General features: G+C 40.4%; 1 protein-coding gene across 2 annotated transcripts in view; it reads right to left on the minus strand.

Annotated features, from left to right (window-relative positions):
* The window catches only part of CXADR (CXADR Ig-like cell adhesion molecule), a 34,620-nt gene extending 14,315 nt beyond the window's left edge, over positions 1-20,305 (minus strand). For both annotated transcript variants that reach the window (XM_058857859.1, XM_058857856.1), the window contains exons 1-6: positions 19,805-20,305; positions 2,957-3,126; positions 2,095-2,299; positions 1,580-1,735; positions 453-575; positions 37-175 (exon numbers count right to left, since the gene is read on the minus strand). In XM_058857859.1, coding sequence (XP_058713842.1) covers positions 37-175; positions 453-575; positions 1,580-1,735; positions 2,095-2,299; positions 2,957-3,126; positions 19,805-19,862 — 851 coding nt within the window. In that variant the 5' untranslated portion in view covers positions 19,863-20,305. The remainder of the gene's footprint in view (positions 1-36; positions 176-452; positions 576-1,579; positions 1,736-2,094; positions 2,300-2,956; positions 3,127-19,804) is intronic.
* Positions 20,306-21,957: the final 1,652 nt, after the last annotated feature.

The raw sequence follows: 21,957 nt of genomic DNA on the forward strand, positions 1-21,957 counted from the left end.
AACAATACTGCTCAGAAACTAGAGGCACGTTGTTACCTGATATCATGATGTACTTCTTTCTCATATTTCTTCTCTCTATGCTTCTTACAGAAACAGAAGATGACAGAAGACAGTACGAAGAGACCCAGCAGAGTTCCTATAATAGCTCCAGTAATTATACCGGCTGTATTTACGGCTAGAATAGACAAATAACAATACTGTTTATTAAATGTCAAAGTTGTAAGTTCTTTTACCATTAAGCCCAGTATGTTTCACATGCAGCAGGTCAATAATACATCACTGAATCAGAGGGGGAGTGCTCAATCACTTGCATTTAAAACAGTAAGACTTGAAGAGGCACCCACAAGTTACATAACAGCATTGGGGTTTTTAACCTTTTAGGAGTTTAGAGAAAAAGACTGTTCAGTTTTAATACAAGAACACTGTGTGACCACTGCACAGCAAACACTTACGAGGGGTGACATTCAGCTCAACAGAACATTCATCCGTGCCAACTCTGTTTGAGGCCACACAGTTGTATGTACCAGAATACTCTCGAGAGGCGTTTTTCAGAAGAAGTTCCCCTGTATTTTTATCTACAAACAACAGAAGGTAGAGGTTTACCATTTTCCTAAATACACTTCCATATTTAACATCACAGAATTATTAAACCAGCATATGTAGGAAATCTTAACTTAAAAATGCTATACAAAAAACATCCAGATCAAAACAGTTCCATCATGCTGTAAAATGCTGTTGTTTGTAAATCTTACCCTGTTAGAAATGTATTCCACAGCATTTGACATCCTCTATCTGCTGAACAAGTTAGTAGTGTCTAGATTCTTTACAACACACTCAGTGTCCCCAAAACTACATTCACAAGCCCAAAACTAACATGGTTTTAGTGAGCTACAAGTCACTCTTGTGCAATTTCCCACTCATTCTTGTCCAGCACTGATATTGCCAATTGCTCTTTTTGTTACCACAAGCCGAATTTGGAACATGGAGAAAGAATGGGCATAACAACAGTAGCCTAAAGTCTTGAGTGGCACAGGGAAGGCCATTAATGATCAACTGATGGACTGTCAAAACAAGAAATAAGAGACATCGAAGACGAGACCGGGAGTCAAGTTCAAAATGAAGAACAGTATTAGGTTCTCCCTTTGCAGCTGATTTTTAGGGATCTGTGTTTTAAGATACTATATTAGAGTGCAGAAGCTCACCAAAAAAATGGAGATTTTTTGCTTGTTTTAAATCAAATTGAAGCCACATCTGAATTCCCTACTGTCCACTTAAGCACAAAAGCAAAACCATCAGCAAGCAGGAGAACTCACAACATCTGGGCACAGATGAGCATGATACTGCAGCCTAACAGCAAGAATCTCAATGTGAAGCTTGAAACATTTCCAAGCACGAATTAAAGACCAGAATCAACTCCAGCTTGTTTCAAAGTCAGTTTTGTTAGAGGGCAGAAGTGACATTTAATCTTGACTGCTCTACAGTAATACTAACCCACAGATGCTTACAAGTCAGGATAAGCCAAAAATACTATTGTAATCTTTTTAAGTATTTCAGAGTAATAAATGAAGTTTGACAGTACTCAGCACAGAAGTGGCAGGAAGATTCTGTGTGCCAGATACTCTCCTCCAGTCATAAGACAAAAGTGGGGATCCTTCTTGTGACACACATTTCAAGGTAACGTCTTTTCCGATCTCCTGTGATCCTTGAATGGAACATTTAGTCCGTGCTGGCTTTACTAATAAACAAAACATCACTGAATTAGTAACAGTCACAATCAAAATGTTTTCTAGTTGTGTTCTAGTACATTTTGTGAAAGATAAAGTTTGTGCCACAAACCATTTCTATGCACAGAAAGATTTTTCTATGGAATATAAGTCAGGTGCAGAACTTCTAAAAATGCTTGTTATTCTAAATATCATTCCCTTCATTTCCCAGAACAGAATTATGCCCATCCCTCCCAAAGCCTCCATAATGACCATAATCACCACAGATTCAGTGTAACACTGCCCAACTGAAGCTTTCACACATTGAAAACAGGGTGGAATAAGCACATAAAAAACATCACTGAAAATTTAAGAAAAGAAATTATCTTACCAAGTACAGTCAACTGTATTTTTTTGCTTTGAACTCCAGGAGCCTTCTTCACTTTGCACTGATATGTGCCAGTGTCTGCTGCCTTTAAATTCAGGATATCCAATGAACCATCACCAGATTTGGGATCAAGACTAGTAAACTGCATTCGCCCAGTCATATCGGCATAATAATGATCGTAAGTCCTGTCTACAGTATACATTATTATCTATAGAAAAAAGAAATATAGTTCAGAAATCCACTTAGTGTGCAAACATTTTAAATAATTTCATCTCTTTGAATTCTCAAGTTTCTTTCTATAATATTAACCCCAGAAATAAAAAGACTCAAATATCTTCATCTTCCAAATACCACTATAGTGAATACTCCAACCAAACAACTGACCAAGTACCAATATGTCAGCATTGTCTTCTGACTGAAAGCTGTTTAGAATTGCTCCAATTTAATTCTGCAAAACTTGCCTACTAATATGAATCATCTTGCTTGTAAGGCTTTCAAAGACAGGAAAGCATTAATAACTAAAAGAGTTAATATATTTAAAATGAAATCCTCATGAATCTGTTTTCAATAAGGAAGATAATGCAGATATGAAAGCAAAGTTTGCTTTCTGGAACTGAAGTGTATTTAATTTGGGAGCTCTTCATTAGAAAGCAAGTTTATACTGAAAAATGTCTTGACATTTCATCCTTAATCTGCTATTTCAAAACTTCCACTAGATTTCATGTGACTGGTGCTTCAAAGCCAGTTAAGATCACAAGCATCCCAACCTGAAAAGGTGGAAGTTTAAATAGTCAATAACAAAACTCATACATTGACGTACTCAAACAACTGAATTAGCACTGTCCAAAAAGAAGTCTCTACTTACTATTTGTTCCCCCTTTTGATTATCTGCTGGTATCAATACCCACTCAATATCTAGTGGGCCTTTATCTTCTTCTGAGAGTTCAAAAGTACATGGCAACGTAACTTTCTCTCCTTGTGCTTTTTCAAAGATTGACTGGTCAGCTGAAGTTATAGTTAGGCTTCTTGTCAGACCTATAAAAATATATTTTTATGTTCTGAAAACAAGTCACACACAGTTGTTCACTGTAAGAGCTCTATGACATACTTTTCCCGTACAGAAATCATCAGTCAGACTTGTCACCACTGAAGAGAGCCTGTGCAGACCCTGTCACCCAACATGGTGCAAAGTCCTGTGCTGCTCATTTGGAATTACATCCTACAGGCAGCTACATCTTTCAAGCCATACTTTTTTTTTTTCCCCCCCACAATTCACATCCCACACAAACCTAAGCTAAACATTTCCAGCAGCAGACTTTCAAGTCACTGTATAATCACCTTACCATTACACCCTCACTGTAAAATAAAGGTATGGAACATCAAGGAAATCTGCCAGGATAGACAGTATTCTTGAGAAGTCCTGGGTTGGAAGTAAGCTACTTTGCCTTGAGTTATCTACAGGGAGATAGAGGACAAATTAATCTTTTCCAAGAATCTCAATGAGTTTTTTGCATTTGTTTTGTCTTTACTGCTTGTCTTACTCCTCTAAAAAGGCTGTGCAATTCTTATCTGCATGCCTCTAGGCAAACATGCTTCCAAACAACAATTTTTCCTCAATTCAACCCTGAACAAGAGTCCATATAGCGACACAAAAAGACAAAAGGCCAGAAGCAAGATACTCCTTATTTCACCACAAACACAGGCTTCCCTTAGATCACAGGCTTGTACATCACAGCCAGGACGTGGGAAGCATACCCTTTGCTCATGATGGAAACAGGTTTGGCACTGTTACATCCACTGTTTTGTCTACCTTGCTGGAAACCAAACTCAGACTTTCAGTCATTTTATGTCTGCAGGTTGCTAGACACACAAGCAGATGTGACCACAGCCACGAGAGCTGCAAGGCCACCAGGAGAGTGGACAGTGTGAGGAAGATAGATGAGTTTGGTGCCTTTTACAGATGTAAAGTAACAGCCTCAGATGAAGAAGTTTAAAATAATTTTACACAGTGCTTTTATGTTTTAAATTGCACTTCTCCATATAGTAGAGGAGCTCCAGTGCAGAAGAGGACCTTCCCGCAGTAGATCATTGAATATGGTGGGTTGGAAAGGACCCAACAGATACCCTTCTTTATTAAAATTTGCTCTCTAGCAACTCTTCGCATTCTCTTCTTGATGTCAAAACAATGGACTCTTTAACAGTTGTTTTAAAAAATCCTTTAGAAAGAGAAATCACTTGACATACAAAATTCCAGACTACAGCCCGAAAGAAAACACCTTCACAATAGTTGATTACTAACAAATTAGGTAGGATTATCATGTTTCCTACCATTCATAGTATTACTTTTCATGACATTACCTTCAGTCTGGGGGAAGGGAAAAAAACCCCACAAACCACCAACCAAAAATCTCACATCAGCTTGAGGCAGAAAAGAGATTTTCATGCAATGTCTCTTAACAACAATATACATGTTTTCAAAGACAACTCTAATAGGTTTGTACCACCTCTTTTTTGACTACAGTAAACAGATCTGAACAATTTAGTCTCTGCTACTAGGTTGAATTAATACTGTTCCCTAAATAACAGTGATCTTCATGAATACTGGTTGATTTGTCACAATCCTATCCCTTCCTAAAGGATCTTTTCAGATTTCCAAACTAGCCAATCTAAACCTCTGAATAAGCAAAGACAACACTACTACTACCTATTAATGGGAGATTTAAAGTACATCCATGTTTCCATAACACATGGTAGCATTGGCACTATTAATGTAAATTCCTGAACTGTTGCAACTTCCATACTCTTCTGTTTTCCTTTTCCCTGTGACATGATTTGGGAACTGTAATACAATTTTCTCAAGTTCATCTCCAAATTGCCTTTCTGAATCTTTAGCATTACTATATTAAAGAAAAGGGATGTGAACTCAAGTACAGTTTAAGTGACTGACAATGAAATACATTATGATGTTACTTCCTTAAAAGCCTCAAATCTGTAACTTGGGAAATTAGAAGCATTCATTCTGAAGTGAATCACTGAAGCAGAGCTGCTGCTCTGCGGCAGCATCTCAGTCACAGTCACTTTGCCATCTGAAGTTCCACAACAAAGGATCACAGCACACACATTTGCTTCTCCCTCCCCACAAGAGAAGCTGCTGAGAAATTCAGAAACTAGACAATAATTCATGTAAGAGCAACACTCTGCCTTTTCACAGCACATAGTGAGTAATAGAATTCATACTCTGAGGATGCTAGGACATCTCCCTACTACTAAAAAGTATCAACTCCTCAGGGACTTTTGTTTGATACCTGCTGAAACACAACATGGCCAAAACAAACTGGACAGATGAATATCCATATGTTAATTTTTCTGACTACTTTTCTAAACAAATGGGACTTGTACAATCAATGTTTTATTTCTCTCCCTCTTCAGCTGTTACTTGTTCATCTCTTTGACAATTTCAAACAAATATAAAAGCAGAAATAACTGTACAACCAGAAGTCCCCCAAGTACTCATTTGTACACTGGCATAGCTAAGAAGCATTAGATTCTTCAACTATCTCTTTCCTCTTCACTGCCAGACAACTCATGTGAGTATAATTTCAAAGTGGACATCACACAGTCTCATGGCAGAACACTGAGAAAGTGGCAACTGGGAAGAAAAATTATGTTAAAAGCTGAAGTACTACCTTTCAGAGACACTCCTAGGAAACTAGACTCCAGTATCCCACCTATTACTGCCTGGCAGCTTGGCCCAAGTGCTTTAAAATCCAGAAATAGCAAACATTTCAGTTTCTACTACAGCACTCATTTCTCTGATCCAAACATACAAATCAACACAGTAACCACCATGTGCCAAATAAGAAGAACCCAACAGCCTGAAAAGCCTTGCCCAAAATAGAAGATTGTCACAAAAATCTTTTTAAAGTTTTGATTTTTGATACTTTTGAAGTCCAAGTAGTATTTTCATACACATTGACTGCATGCAAACATGTCAATGAAAGCTAAAGCACACAATCCTCAGGATAACACTCAACAATCAACAAGCTTCCAGCACACAGTAGCTGCTAAGAGGTACTCAAACATTAGTCTGAGCCTTCTAATTATCAGAGCTTTTCCATAAATCTCAATTCCTTTCTTACTGCACATCTCCCAACACCTCTTTTCATTATACCAATGTTCCACGGTCCTCTTCTTACAGTAAGGCTGCAAACACAAAGCTTTTTTCAGGTTGTTGTTTTTTTTTTTGGGTCAACATCATCATGCAAAAGCAGCGAGCACCTCAATTAAGGTACATGTCAGAGCTAGCTGGGCTTGGACTGAGCATTAGCAACATAAGGGAGGGGCAGGTAATACTAGTTGGAGATTCCCTTCTGCAGGGAAGACACACATCTGCTGCCAGATATGCTGGAGAAGGAGGCTTGATCAGATTTGACATATCAGAGATTGTCAAAAGTCCTCCAACCCTCATTACCATCACCACTGGTGCCTTTTTATTTTCTTTTTTGTTCTATTCCCACTAAATTATTACTTGTTATTAACAGAGACCAGAGAGCAAATCAAGCACGAGTAGAAAACTCCAGGGGCAAAGAAAGACATGGGATCCCAGGTGATGCTTACTCTCCTTGCTCTTTTCCTGAGAGAGGGAAAAGGCTTGTAGAGACACATCCTTCAAATTAAGAACTCACTACAGGATTGGCACTGCCAGGAGCACTTTAACTTTTATGGCCACAAGTAACCCTGAGAAACAAGGGCTGCCAAGTTAGAGATGGGATCAACATGAGGAAGCGTGATACGAACAACCTCATCAGAGCTGGTGATGGGCACTGTAAATGAGAGATCTACCAGGGAATGGTAATTGAACTTTGCAGTCAGGGAGGGAATAGAGACTGAGCCATGGGAAATACCTGGGCCAGGTTGGTGGAAGGAAGAGAGACCCTGGTGAGGATAAAGTAAGTTAAAAGGGAAGCCACCTACAGCACCTGTACACAGAGCTGACACCAGAGTGAGGTGTGTGGGACAGCTTGCATGACTGGCACTTTGTCATGAATGGCCACATGCTCTGTAACAAAGCCAGCAAGGGAAGAACAGCAGGTGACCGGCCCTCTACCTGCAGGAGCAGCTGGAACACAAAAAGCTGTTCTACAGGACAGACAACAGGCTGGCTAAGAGAGCTTGTGGGTCAGGATTAAAGGAAGGGACCGTATGGACAATATCACAGTCAAAGTTTGTTACAAATCACCTGATTGGGGTAAGAAATCTGATGAAGACTATTTCAGCAGTTTCATAAAGTTTCTAAAAATGACAGACTGGTTACTATTTCATCTCTGTGACATCTACCAGAAGGGCAACACAGCAGGAAACAAAAATCGAAGAGGTTTGTGAAAGATTTCAGGGAAAAACAGCACTAAATGAGTCAATCCCCATTTGATACTTTCTTGAAATTGTTTTCAAGGGAAAAAACCCTAAGAACTTGCTGGGGATGGGATCAGCAGCAGTCTTGACTGCAGTGACCATGAAATAATGAAGTTTAAAATCCTGAGAGGAGGAAGGCAAATCCAGCACAGACCCAGCGATTCACATGGGCAGACTGACTTAGCCAGTAGCTAGAGTTCTGTGGGATCCAGCTCTAAAAAGCAAAAGAGCTTAAGAAAGGTATTTAAGGACAATTGCTAACCACACAAGGAGTATGTCCCAAAACCCGGCAAAATAAACAGACGTGACCTAAGTAGGAAGAAGCAAGAACAGCCTACCAAGCAAAGAATACACAAATATTGCCCAGGCATGCAGCACCCCTGCCAGGAAAGCCAAAACACAACCAAAGCTGAAAGCAGCATGGGACTTCAGTGCCACATGAAAACCTTCTACTATTACATGAGCAGTAAAGAATCAGAGAGAAAAATAGGACAGGTGATAGCTGATACAGAGAAGACCAAAGTGCTCAGTGTTGATGCTGTTTGGAGCAGAAGGTTGGACGTGACTGAGGTCATGTCCAACACAAACAGTTTCTGCAACTGCATTAAAGATCTACATGAAGCCAACACACAAAGTGACAAGATGACATTTTCTCCATTTTTTCCTCAAGTTTTACCCCTTCAGTTTCCACTCAAATCAGGGAGATTCCATTTATGTCATTCCTCTAGTATGCTCCTCAAAATGTAAGAGGATCTACTGTGGTATCTAACTGCTAGTACATGACTGACAGACATTTTATCAAGTGGAAGGAAGATTTTTATTTCTTTTGGTTAGCATGGTTTTATTTGAGACCCTTTTCAGACATCTTTTCTGGTTTAGACACACATAAGTTAATCAAGAAATCTATTCCACTTATTCAAATATGCTTAGTATTACAATATCTAATTTCTAACTACAGCAAATAAATCACTGCAAAGTGTAGACTCAGAAGCACACAACAGGCTCTCAAGAAAACCCCTGAACTTTGAAGTGCACTTGATCCAAATGACTGTATATTGTTTTCAAAGTATTTTGCAAGGAGAACATGTGCCATATTCAGCTGTGGCAAACAAAAGAAAATATTTGTGACTGGTTGAGAAGAGACATGCATTCTTCCCATGATGTAAAATAATAAGTATTACCCATTACAAAAGTTTGTATTAGAAGAAGTAAGAGGTCAATACACAAACTGGATTCTGAACATTCAGATTTAAGTTTCTTAATGTGGAATAAAATACTCATTTGTCTGGGAAACTGACCCTAAAGAGCATTGCATACTTTATCTGTATGATTGAACAGTTTTTCACATGATTTCTGAAAGAGTGCAAACCAGTAGACAATATCTAGAAAAATTCTTTCCTTCTGAATATCTGAACTTAGCTTTAAGTATCACTCAAGTAGAACACACTTTAGTGAACTACATTGTTATTATTAAGAATAATCTAGGAAAAGTGAAATATTTTATGGAATCTGATAGAAGCTGTTTTCTAATATAAAAGAATTTTCAAATTAGAAAGCAGACAAAAAATTAAAATGGAGCAAAGCTTTCTTCATTCCAGAAATTCATTTCAACACAGACATAAGCGGAGCTATGATATATGCTAATAAATAACAGCAAATTACTGATGAACTACTCATGCATTTAGTATTTTCTTATTTTATTGGGACACACTGAAATTCTGCATTGCTGGCTTACACAAATATAAGTGTGCATCTAAATTTGGCCTAAAGGTTTCTGGCATCAGATAGGACTGTGCCACAGAAAGGTTATGTAACCTGGCAGACACAGTCCCTCCCTAGATGGGGAGCAGGACAGTTTCTACACAGAGTAAGAGTTGAGTTCAGAGTTGCTGCTGTACTTAGTGTGATCCACCTGCAACTGCATCTTCAGAGTACTTTACTACCAGGCTTTCCAAAACCAGTCTTGTTTGCCAATACCTGACTGCAAACAAGCAGAGGCTCTAAATATATAAATGCTTTTTATATAGATATATATAAATATAAATAAATAAATAAATAAATAAATATATAATGCTTTTTATATATAAGAATGTGGCCTTAAGTAGCAAGTAATGATCACAACCAGAAACACACATTAGTGCTTTGAGAGCCACAAGCTATAAAATTCACTTAAGAGACACTTCAGCTTACCTGTGATCAGATCTCTTCACTGGGCACATTCATTTCGGTCTCAAAAACTATCTCCCCAACATTCCCACTTTACTTCTGAATGTGCCTCTTCTCTACTTTTCTCAGCTAGCTGTGATGACTTCACAGAACAAAGTTGCCCAATTCTCTCCTTTTCCACCTTCACTTGGACAGAAGTTCTATATCTTTTTTCAAACCTGCATTTCTGAACTCAGGCCCTGTAGGAGTCAGTGAGTTATGTTTACACCCTGAGCAAGCAGGGAGTATGCAGGGAGGAAGGTACACACAGAGGAGTGCCTAGCATTTACTGGCACAATCTAACACAAACATAAATCTCCAAGGCTCAAATCCCCGCAAACAGCCACCATCCCACGATCATCTGCTTTCTCACAATACCAAACATCAGCATCCACAGCAGCCAAAGGGAATGCCTGTAAGGCAGGGTCCTGCTGATCAGGTAACTGGATTAAAAGCTGCCCTCACAAAGGAATAGATGGAAACAAATATTTTGCATTACTTGTTTTAGCGTTTTTTGCAGCACCCAGGAGTTATGTCACATCAGCACAGCTGAGACGGCCACAAAGCTGCAGTTATGCTACTTTGCCACAGTTTATCAAAAGTAAAAAACAAAGCCACACCCTAAATTTATCAGTGAGACACCTCCCCAAAAGGTTAAAAAAAAAAAAAGAGGCCCAGCTTCAGATTTGTATTCTCAGTTTCTGCATCTTACCAAGAGCAAAAGGACCCAGCACAGTTACAGCTCTCAGAAGCTTGGGCCCAAAACACTATGAAACTTAGCTGAATCTAACTCTTCACATGTCATAAACTCTGTAACACAAAGAACAGCCCCTAAAGAGTGTCCTTTAACTTAATAAACATTAAAGGAACAATGTAAAAAGGAAGTTTAATAGAAGAATAAAAAGAAAAATAGTAAGTCCTTCCTTTAGAAAGCAAATTCAATATACTTGGAGATTTTTGATGTGAGAATGAAACTCAAAAATGTTTCATGACAGATTCCAAAACACTTATTAGCTCAATACACATCCTATAAATTTAGCCAGGTACCTAGGTACCAAAGAATACTCAGGCTTCACAGTAACTTTAATGGAGGTAAAATGAGCAAGAGATGAAGGACAGGAACAAGCAAGCAATTGGTCAGGAACTAACAAAAGCTAGGTAATAAGGCAGCAGCAAATAAAACAAAAGAAAAACACAGCATTACTGCATCTGAATCCATGTATCTAAAGGGGTTTGGTTTTAGTACATTCTAATTTTAGAACTCCACAAAGAATTCAGTTTTTAGGATAATCCCATGCTGATAAAGGCAAATCACAAAGCTTTTCTTGACAAAGAAAGTACTGTCCTGCTGATAGCAAGTGTTAAACAGTTACTGTTTAACATGCTCCACAGACCACATTTTTTCCATGCTTCACACCCTAAGTGTTGTTATCATACAATACAGTGATACAAATTTCAGAGATAAGCACAGTTCACTGTAGTGGTAAAAAAACCCAAAAAAACATTTCAGCAAAAAGAATAAGCCAAATTAAACCTAACATTTACAGGGCTAGTGACATTAATGCACCAAGTATTCATCTACTTAAACCTCAAAAAGGCCCAATGCAAAAAGGTCAGAGAAAAGATAAAAAACCTACCTTTCTACACTAGCTTAAATCCACTAGGCAGAACACTGGTTAATCCTCAAAGACAGTAAAATTTAGACAAATAATGTTCACTTGCATTTCAGACCTCCCAGGTCAGTGCTCTCTAAACTGGAGTAACAGATTTTAGTGGAACTCTCCTACTGTGCAGAAAAGATACAGTTTATGGAGCCAGAGAAAGTAAAGGCAACCCAGGAATAAAAGCACTCAGCTAGGAGAGACTTTGGCTCCACACAGTGCCTCCTCCTTCCTAGATCATTTACTCCCAGACTAAATATAAAAACAGTTCAGGAAACTCAATCCACATGGCAATTTTTGTAGAAAAGAGATAGAGTTTTATTCATTTAATGTTAGGAGGGGCAAGATTTTAAAATCCTCCCTTGCACATTTCATCTCAGCTATATCTCACCAATAGCTCAAAGAGGTTGAGTGACCAAACTCCTAGTTTTCAGAACACTTTTTCTACAGATGTTACAGATAAAAGACTTACATGCCTGAAGTAAGTTTTTGCCATAAACTACAACAAGAAGGCTGATGAAACAGCAGAGCACTTATTAAAAAAAAAACAAAACCCAAAACCAAACAACAAAACAACACCACCAACAAGCAAAAACTAAAATACAACAACAAAAACTAAATAAGAAACAAACAACACAAAACTAAGCACACCCCAAAAACATACCTCTACATATAAGAATAAGCCTGGGAAACTTCTACCACCTGGACAGCCAACTCTGCTGCTGGATCTCAAAACGGGCTTGCATCTCAAATTTTACTTCTCTGAGCAGGGTGGGGAAGAAGCACCACTTTTCTGAGGCACATTTACTTGAATCCACAAATCCTGTCAAATCATGTGAGTTAAAAAACCCAAAAAACTAGACAGGAAACTGACTATACATACTTCTTCAAAGACATTAAAAAAAAAAAAAAAGAAAAAAAAAAGAAAAAAAAAGGCTTTCTGTCTGGATGTCTTCAGACAGCATTAAATTAATAAATAGCTCAAATTCATGTAGTGTTGCATACCCCTGCCCCAGTTTAAAAGGTATTGCACAATTAAGCTACAAGTTACAGACCCTCCCAATCTAATAAAAAAAATCTTAACTTAAAGGCTCATATAAACAAAACTACCAATAACCTCAACTCTGCAAATACACAGCATGAGCTCGATTTCACTCCCCACCACAGTTCACTGAGATCAGCTGAAACAGTTATGCAACAGTGAAAACCTAAAAATCACAGGCTAAAACTTTAATGATCTTTTTTTTATTTACCCACAACTTAGTTTTTTCCTGAACACACCCTTTGCTTTCAGATTCTCTTCAACACCCCTTTCCTTTTACAACTGTCCTTGTGCTCCTCACTTGTTCAGCACATTCTGGAAGCTTTTGGGTTGCTAAACCCAAAGCCACCAGCCTGTATCCTAGCAACTGCTGGCTGATGACCTTCCTGAGAGGGACATGCTTATCAAGAGGAGAGAGGGGGCATTCAGATCTCCTTACTGAAGGGAATGATAAGCTTTTGGGAGGCAACCGAAAGGGGAGGCGATAGTGTAACACAAACTGGGATTAAGATTCGTTTTAAGCAGACCAATAGTGTTTAGGCCAGTATCTACAGAAGATCACAATGTGTTCCAAGTTTTCTGTGGCATCAGCTGGATGGACTTTGGCAGCAGCTGCATGAGGCTGCTCTGACACAAGGGAGAGGAGAAGGAATCCAATGCCACCGCTAGAAAGGGCAACAACCACAGCAGATGGGATGCTACACACCAGATGTAACCACATCTGTAATGAGGGCAGGTGTAATGTGACACTGCACCTTCCTACCGCACTTCAGAGCCTTTAAGGAACCACCTAGAAACAGTACTGTGAAGTGTCAAATGAAATGAAGGCAAATCATTACAAAGGCTTTCTTCAATGAACACAAAAAAAAAAGCTAAGAGCTGAAATCCTGACAAGACTTAAACAAAATCCTGCCCCTCCTCTACCAAGTCTACACCAACTGCACAGGTTGTTTTGCCTTTAGCTCTGCAAGTCACTTCCCTATTACAGACAGATATTGGATGCTTACACAGTCACTAAGCAATCAAACCACATGATTCGATCTTTTTCCTGACAATTTGATGGCATTTAAAAGGGAGCTGAATGAAGCAGATCACTGGCAGTGTGAATGCATTGGGCACATCTGTCAGTCAATGCATCAGGGAGTTGACTACAATCCAACACTCAACTGAGCAGCCATATTATTTTCACTTGAGTAGAGGCTTTGGCTCTTCCGAGCTACTGAACAAGCAATGCTTTTTTTCCCAGTACATACAAGTTTTGCATTAAGATTGATAACTATTTGATTCAATAGCACAGAGTCGATTTTGGGCTCTTTTCTTGTTCCTGTTTTGTTTGATTTTATTTTTTAATATAAAGGTAAAGCACCACAATGACAGAAAAGTGTTCTGTCTGCCTGCTCTTGTTTCCCTCCCTGCCCCATTCCTACCATGTAACAGAAAGAAAGGAATAAACTCAGATAATTAGAATATCCACCCTAATTAGCCACAAAGTTAAGAAATTATTTAAAAATGTAGGGAGACTTTAAAATATATTTACATATAAACACACACATACAAGTTATTTTAAAATAACCTTGAAACAACTGGGATTAAATATTCCTTGTAGCTTATACTGTTAATACATCTAAAACATAGAAATTAAGATGCAGGATAACTGATTACAGGAAATTTAAATTCCTAATGCAAATTAATTCTGCACAAGTTCAAACCGTTGAGAATGTATCAAATCCTCATCCTTCACTCCAACAAACCAAATAGTTTTTGTTGACTAATCATTTTTTCAGTGTACTAACCTTATAGGCTTTAGCTGTAGGGCATGAAAAAAACAAAACTGCTAAAAAAATGCAGCAGCAAGTGCAACTGCAGAACTTGCAACCATCAAGTACCTCAGATGCTTCTTGACAGCAGCTAAAGGACATCAGAGCACCAGCAAATGGCTCCAGTGTAAAACAAATAAAGTTTCAAATCTTGCCTCTTTATCACGTTTTGAACACATGACCCAGTAAGTAGGTGAGATTTAAATAAATTAATAAATAAACAATAGCAATAATGTATTCCACCCAATGTGCATTTGAAGTTCCATCTGACACCCCCTTGCTATAATTCAGACTTGATCTCATTGAGTCACATCAGGAAAAGGAACAGGCAGAAAACCGACCTCACAAAAACATACTCTTTTTATAACTTTTTTAACTTTTAAACTTTATAACTTTTAAACTCCTTGAACTAGCTCACCATGGAGCCAGATGAATGCCAGGTACAACTTCAAATGGAATGCAAAAATAATCTTTGAGGTGACATCTAGACATTTGATTGATTGCCTGATTTAGCCATTTACTCTTACTCCTCAACTCCAGGGCAAGGTGTTATACATGTTTCACTGCTTTGGGAAAATACTGGTTAAACTGAATAAATTTTCCTCCTAATGCTCTTCTGACATCCTTCCTGCCACTCATTCCTGCCCTGTACCAGGACAAATTGGTGACAAAACACTTTCTTGTTTCAAACCATGTGATCTAACCAGTTAAAAAATTGAAGTTTTCAGCAACTGAGACCCATTTACAACTGCAGTAAAGGAAAGCACCAGCTAGAATGCAGAGTCTGCTTATATTGCTGCTACTGAAACAGGTTCACACAGAACTGTGACTTCATTGTCAATTAGTCCAGTGGCAACTGGATGAAGTGACTTTTCTCTGAGTGTCCTGGGTTGCAATGCGAGATATAACCAAAAGTATGTATTCTATTACCATCTGTTAAAACCAGGTGTGGCAATGTCCTTTATCTCTTCTACAACCCATCCTCCCTCCAGGTGGATCTCTTCTGTTAATGGGCCATTAAATCTCACAGCCTGGCTGATAAAATTACATCATCCCATTGTGAGATGCTCCACCCAAGGGGAGGAGCCAACCTGGATATAATCTGAGACTCAGAACACCACAGGCAACCTTCTTTCCCTGGATCCCAGAGGAGGGACCAGACCCATCTACACCACCACTGGACCTTCAGAGGAAAACCACACCTTTCTACAGGATCATTGCTTCAACAGAACCACATCTGTCACTCTAGGAGGACTGCAGCCACCATTTAATTGGACTGCTGCCAACATCCTGACCAACAGGGTGTCAGGTTGTATTCTGATTCTGTCAGTGGGTTGGTTTTTGCACTACTCCATTTTTATTTTTTTTTTTAATTTCCCTAGTAAAGAACTGTTATTCCTATTCCCATATCTTTGCCTGGAAGCACCTTGATCTCAAGATTATAATAACTGGGGGGGGGGGGGAAGGATGGTTTACATTTTTTCCATTTCAAGGGAGTTTTCTTCCTTAGCAGACACCTGTCTTTTCAAACCAAGTCACTGAACCATCCCGTGAAGGGTGCAAAGGAGTAAAAGAGGAATTCTCTAGAAAGGATGGAGGAAAAAGAAAACAGAAAAAAAGAATGTATAACTACATTGGTGGGGACACATACATTCTTCCATGCCAGTGAGCCACACATTTGTTAGAATTTCTCCAAATTTAGAATGTTTTACACAGTATCTAAAAATTTCAATAAATCAACCAAAAGCTGCAACAAGACCAAAAAGGATCCTTGTCATTATAAGCTTAAGAAAGCAAATTTCAAACAATTGATTAAATGGTTGGGGAAGTATATCAAAGCAATACTGGCCCCAAAAAAACAAGCTTCCTAAGTGTATAGATCTCTGCAGGCACTGTGGCAAAGGAATTTTAACATGCTCCAATACTGAGGCATTTTTAAAGATATTCAAAATTACTTTCTTGAAGTGTAAATGGAATCAGTAGCAAAGCATACATGTGCTCATATAAAAACATGAGCACATGTATTTTGTGTAAAGCAGCAACAGAAGCTAAACCAGGCATTCAGGAGGGGTAGTTTCATCTATGTTAAGTGGGCTTGGCTGTGGAAGAGGCAAGAACTAGAAGTGAAGACAGAGAGGCAGCTGAAGTTTCATGCAACGTGGTGGGAGGTGCAGTCAGAGGAGACCAAAGTGATGAGCTATAATAACCTCTGCAGCAGTATTCTGAACACATAAAATACCTTCTGGGAAACACAGATTAGCCACAGCAAAAAAACACTAACTCAAATGTCATGGTTGATATCACAGCAGCTGACTAACAGTTGATTAAGTAATTTCTGTTAAAGACTTCCGTACTCCTTAAAACTCTAAGAACCGGGAACAAGTTCCAAATTTCAGGTAACTTTTCATGCCAATGGACACTTTAGAAGAACTTGATCCTTGCATCTTATTACAATTACTGCCCAACAGATGAAGTGTACCAGGTTTAGCAATTAAAAGATTGGAACAGGAGTGATCATTAAACTCCTGTGGAAGTCTCACTTTATAATTTAAGCTTCTGCAAGATCCTATTGCATGCATAAAAACATGAACAGGCTTAAGTTCCTTATTATACATATTTGGCAAAGTATATTAACCACCAAATGCTGACTTACCATGCCTGCATTAGCTTCTACTCCTACATGCATGATATTGGAATTACGTTTTCAAGTTTAACAGCAGGGCAATAACCATAGATTTTCTTAGAGTTTACCAGAACTTTGATTTCATTTAAAAGCTTACTATTCTATTAATAAAGCATCACACACCGCAGAATTTCAACAGAGTACAAAATTACCATCTATTAATATTGCAAACAAAAAAACAAAATGCATATGAAACCCACTATGAGAGCAGCAAGAAAAGATACCACTACAGACTAAAGAAATTCCTGCCCAATTATTTATCTTAACACTCTACTCAAACTTGTCCTTAGTTGGGGCATTTATATGCACAGCATTAATGTTTTGTAAATTCCAAAGATTAAATGGTCACTATGCATATAGTATTTTTTTTTGGCAGCTATAGGTATAATCTGGTTATGTTAACATTTCAATTACTGAAAATTTGTGTTCTGATGTTAATGTTTTCAGAAGTTTAAAAGCTGTAAATTATTATCAAATTTGTTTAATTTGGATTATAAATTCAGCACCCATAGTTTTTCTGAATCACCTAAAACCCTACACAAATTTAAATTTGCACCAAATGGAATGAGATAACTTCCCCAAGGTTGTATACCAGGGAGACAGTGCCACACCACATGATGCCATGATCACTGTGCACAGCTGCATGAAGAAGTGGGGATGTTCAGAGTGACAGTGCTTCTCTTGCCAATTCACCCTTAGGTATGACACAGCCCAGCTTTCCTGGGGATGGCTGAGCATCTCCCTGCACATGGGAAGTGGTGAATGAGTTCCTTCTTTTGCTTTGCTTGCATGCAGGGATTCTGCTTTCTCCATTAAACTGTCTTCATCTCCACCCACAAGTTTTCTCACTTTTTACCCTTCCAAGTCTCTCCCTCATCTCAACGCAAGGGGAATAAGTGACCATGTAGGTGGTCCTTAGCTTCTTCTAGGGTTAAACCACAAATTCAAATAACTTCAGCAGCTAGGCAACACTCCACTGACAACAGCTTTCACTCAACTGCACAAAAAATAGCTTCCTTTAAGTTTGGTCCATATGGAGAAGAGCAATTTAGACATCTGTTCCTTCACTGAAGGTAGTAATGTCTATCTGCAGCACAGACCCAGAAACAGTAACACAGTCTGATAGGAAAAACCACAAGCTAGCTCAGAGGACATATTCACTCCTATGATACACAGACTATTCAATTATTTCCTTCAGAGGGCTGTGAAATGTATGTGTTTTAGAGTACAGTCACTCAAATAACTGTACGAAAGAGGCACATGTTTTTTTATTAGGAATATTTCTTTATTTACAAAGTCATTCAATTTCACACTGAGGTCTGAAGACACCTGTATCCTTCAGCAGATCTAAAGTGTAAGATTCTGTTCTAGATTGACATTTCCTCCTATACTAATTATTCCTAATTTTTTTTATAATCATAGCCTTTGATAACCTAGCAGCGCAAATGGAGTACATATAATTCTACTCAGAGTAAGTTATTTTCAGTTTTCGTTGTATGAAGCATTTCAATATAAATCTTGATGACTTAACCTTGTTAACTAAATACTAGTAACTCACAGTTCTTACACAGCATCTGCCTGGTTTCTAACTCTGCTTCAGGAAACACATTTAATGCAGAATTACCTATTCCCTTCCATTCAGGAGATCAGAGTTCACCATTCCATTACAGACACAGAATTTTGATCCCATGAGTAATTTCCCAAAACAGCAGTGACATCAACAAAGGCATTAACATTTCAATAGGAAATAAAACCTGACCTCCTGACACAACTGATACACATTTTACTGTGAACCTGAACCTCCATAGGTGTTTTGTCACCTTTGATAGTTTCACGTAAGTTTGGGTCAACTTTAGTGAAAACTTACTTTTATTTTAGAGATATGCTTAGGAAACACTGATATGGTAGCCAAGCTCATTACAGAAACGTAGTAACATGTAGTATTTGAGATTAAAAACATCTGCCTACTTTTTAGCAGCCCAGGCACGTTTGACTTGGTATGTGTGGGTTCTGGGTATGGTTGACTGGGTTTTTTTGTTTGAGAATATCTACTCCTTTGTTTTCTTTCATCACGAAAAACAAATACTTTTAGGTCCATCCAATTCAGCTCCTTTCCTCCTACCCTCAAATCCTCTCACGTTTCCTCCGCAGGGCTCAATCGTGGCCATCGGCCAACCGGGTTCTGAGGGCTCTTCGAGAGCCACCCGGCCCCTTCCACCCCCCTCAAAAGCAGAGCCAGCCTACTGGATGCTGGAGGTGTTACACATGCAGAGCTGGAGTTCGTTTTTTTTTTGTGGTTTTTTTTTTTTTTTTTTGTCCTTTTGCTCTTTCCACGTCGGTTTTCCCCGACTCCGCCGCCCTCCCGCCGCGGGAGCCTCTCCGGCCGGGAGCCACCGAGGCACAGCGGACCCGGCCGCGCCGGGGGCTGCCCGGGAGGGCGGCGGGGGAAGGGGAGGGGGAGGCGACAGATAAAGCTCGGCAGCCGCGCTGAGGGCGAACAAAGCCCGCGTCGGCTCCGCAGCGCGGCCGCACCGCCAGCGCCCGCCCGGGCACCGCGCTGCGGGCTGAGGGCGGCCAGGGCAGAGGGGCTGGCGGGGAAGGGGAAATAGACGGCCGCCAGAGATCCGCACACGGCCGGGACACGCACACACACTCTCTCACACACACACAGGGCGGAGACCCCCCCCACGCCCACACACATGGCGGGGACCCCACACACGCACTGGCGGAGGTGCAGCGCACCCCAGCCCCCGGACCGTACACCGGGCGGGCAACAGCCCCGCACCCCCGCCGCGCTTCCTCCCAGCCCCACAGAGCCGCCACCTCCCGCCCTCCCTTCTCTCCCCCCTTCCCTTTCCCTCCCGTCGGTCCCGTCCCTTCCACCTGCGCCCACCTGCGGAGCAGAGCAGCACGAGCGACACCCCGAGCGGCAGCGGCGGCGGCGGCTCCATGGCGCGGCGGGCACCCAGCAGCGGCGGCGGCTCCGTGCCCGGGCTGCGCCCCGCGCACCGCCCAGCAGGTGAATCAGACCGGCCCGGCCCCGTCACTTCCGGCCGCTCCCCGCCCCGCCGCGCCCCCGGCCGCGGCTCCGCAGCTCCCGCCCCGCCCGCGGCACCTGCGCCCGCCGCCACCGGCCCAGGGCCGCCCGCCACGCGTGCCCGCTGCGCCGCCGGGCCGGCCGGGGCTCCCCGCGCACCGCCCGCCGCTGCCCCGACTGCCCGGCCGGCCGGCAGCGTGCACGGGGCGGCGCCGGGGCTGTAGCGCCCGAAACACGCCGTAGGAGCGGCGGGAGGCTGGCCGCAGTAGCCGGAGGGATGCCCGGGGTGCGGCGGGCAGCGCTCCGCTCCCGTCGGGAGCGCTTGTCCCTTGCGATTAGTGCGAGCGCCGAGCAGACGTGTCTGGGTCCCCATAGCAACGCGGCTCTAGTGCCTTGTGCGCTCCCTGTGCAGCGCACACGTCCTGCCTGTGAAAGATCTGGAATTGCGGAAAACTGGCTCCGGAGACAAAAGGGAGATGAGAGCGTGTGCGAAAGGGCGCAGATTTTGGTTCTGTAGCATGGTGTCCAAAATAACAGCCCTCGCCGGTCCCAGAAAAACCCGGTTCGTGCTTCACGTACAGGAAAACCATCAGATAATGTTTATCCGAAGACAAAGTGCACTTGATGAGGCTTATTTTCCATTAATTTATTGCCATGCGTGTGTTACAACATGCTGCAATAGCAAAGCTGTTTGACATAAGTGTGCTTCTGACACCTGAAAAGGGTTAAGTAGTGTTGGTTCCATGTCTTTTGTTATCTCCACAGCTCTGTCTCTATTGGGAAAATGCCCCCATAACCAAATATTTACATAAAAGCTGTGCAATCCAGATTTGCATTCCAAACAAATTTTGAAAGTGTTACCATTCGTTATTTCTTTGATGACCATAATAAAGTTCAAATACATTTTTATATGATTATGTTCTTTATGTATGAGGTGAGAGTTTAAAAACCAAATTTTTCTGCCCTTGTCAAAAGCATTGGATTAAGTGGGTATCATATAGGGTTCGTTTCAGATGCACTTAGCTAAATAGGAGGTGCTACATTCAATAATTTCATTCAATAAAGGGTCCCTAGTGCTGAAATCGGCAGTGTCTCCATTTCTGCTGGAATTATATGTGAACATGCACTGATGTCTTTCAAAATGGTTGGTTACTCTGAGTAAAGCAGCAGCTTTTACCTGCCAGCTCAGAATTAGTTTTTTGATAAGTAGGGCAAATGCATTGTCATTTTTCATGAAGGTTCAGATAAGTAATACTTACATCTTGTAAGGACATGACAACTCACAGTGTTTGTTAGATCTCCTTTTAAAAACAAATCTACCCAATAAGTTGCTGGATACTATCTGTAAAGCATAGAATTTCAATTTTGTAGGTCTCGAGCATTTTATTTAATGACAGAACAGAACTGCCTTTTCTTTCTATGAGGAAAATATTCATGTAATCTGAAGTTAAAGGAGCCAGAACCTCAAAGTAGGGGTATTAAGATTTTGCACTCTTCTGGTTTTTTATATGTGCACAGTTTAAAGGGTAATCTGAGTCGAGTATCCCAGGCTGACTGGATGAGTGAGTTTTTTTGCTGTACATCCACTTGTGTCAACACAGAAATTATATACCATGGAAAGTATAATGAGGCAATCACAGTCATTACAGAAAGAGAAAATGATTTGTCATTAGAATGGAGATGCTCACCCTCCTGTGAAATAAATCCTAGCTAGTAATTAAAATTAATACTGTACTGCATCTAGAAAGCATGAGCTCCACATTTTGACTAGCCTAGACAGACCTAATCCTGGTCTTGTTTCAAGAGTAACACTGTTCTTGTTTCAAAAGCAACACTGATGCAGTCAAGGTCACACTCCTGAAACTTGTTCACACTCCAGCAAATAAACAGTACAGGGTTTAATAATAATTTAAAAAAATTATATAAATTTAAAAAAAAAAAATCTCTGCTTCCCCACTGCAAACACTGGTCCAGCTGAAAAGACATAAAACTAGCAGGTTTATTAGAGG

The sequence above is a fragment of the Poecile atricapillus genome, chromosome 1, assembly GCF_030490865.1.
Source record: "Poecile atricapillus isolate bPoeAtr1 chromosome 1, bPoeAtr1.hap1, whole genome shotgun sequence".
Taxonomy (NCBI): domain Eukaryota; kingdom Metazoa; phylum Chordata; class Aves; order Passeriformes; family Paridae; genus Poecile; species Poecile atricapillus.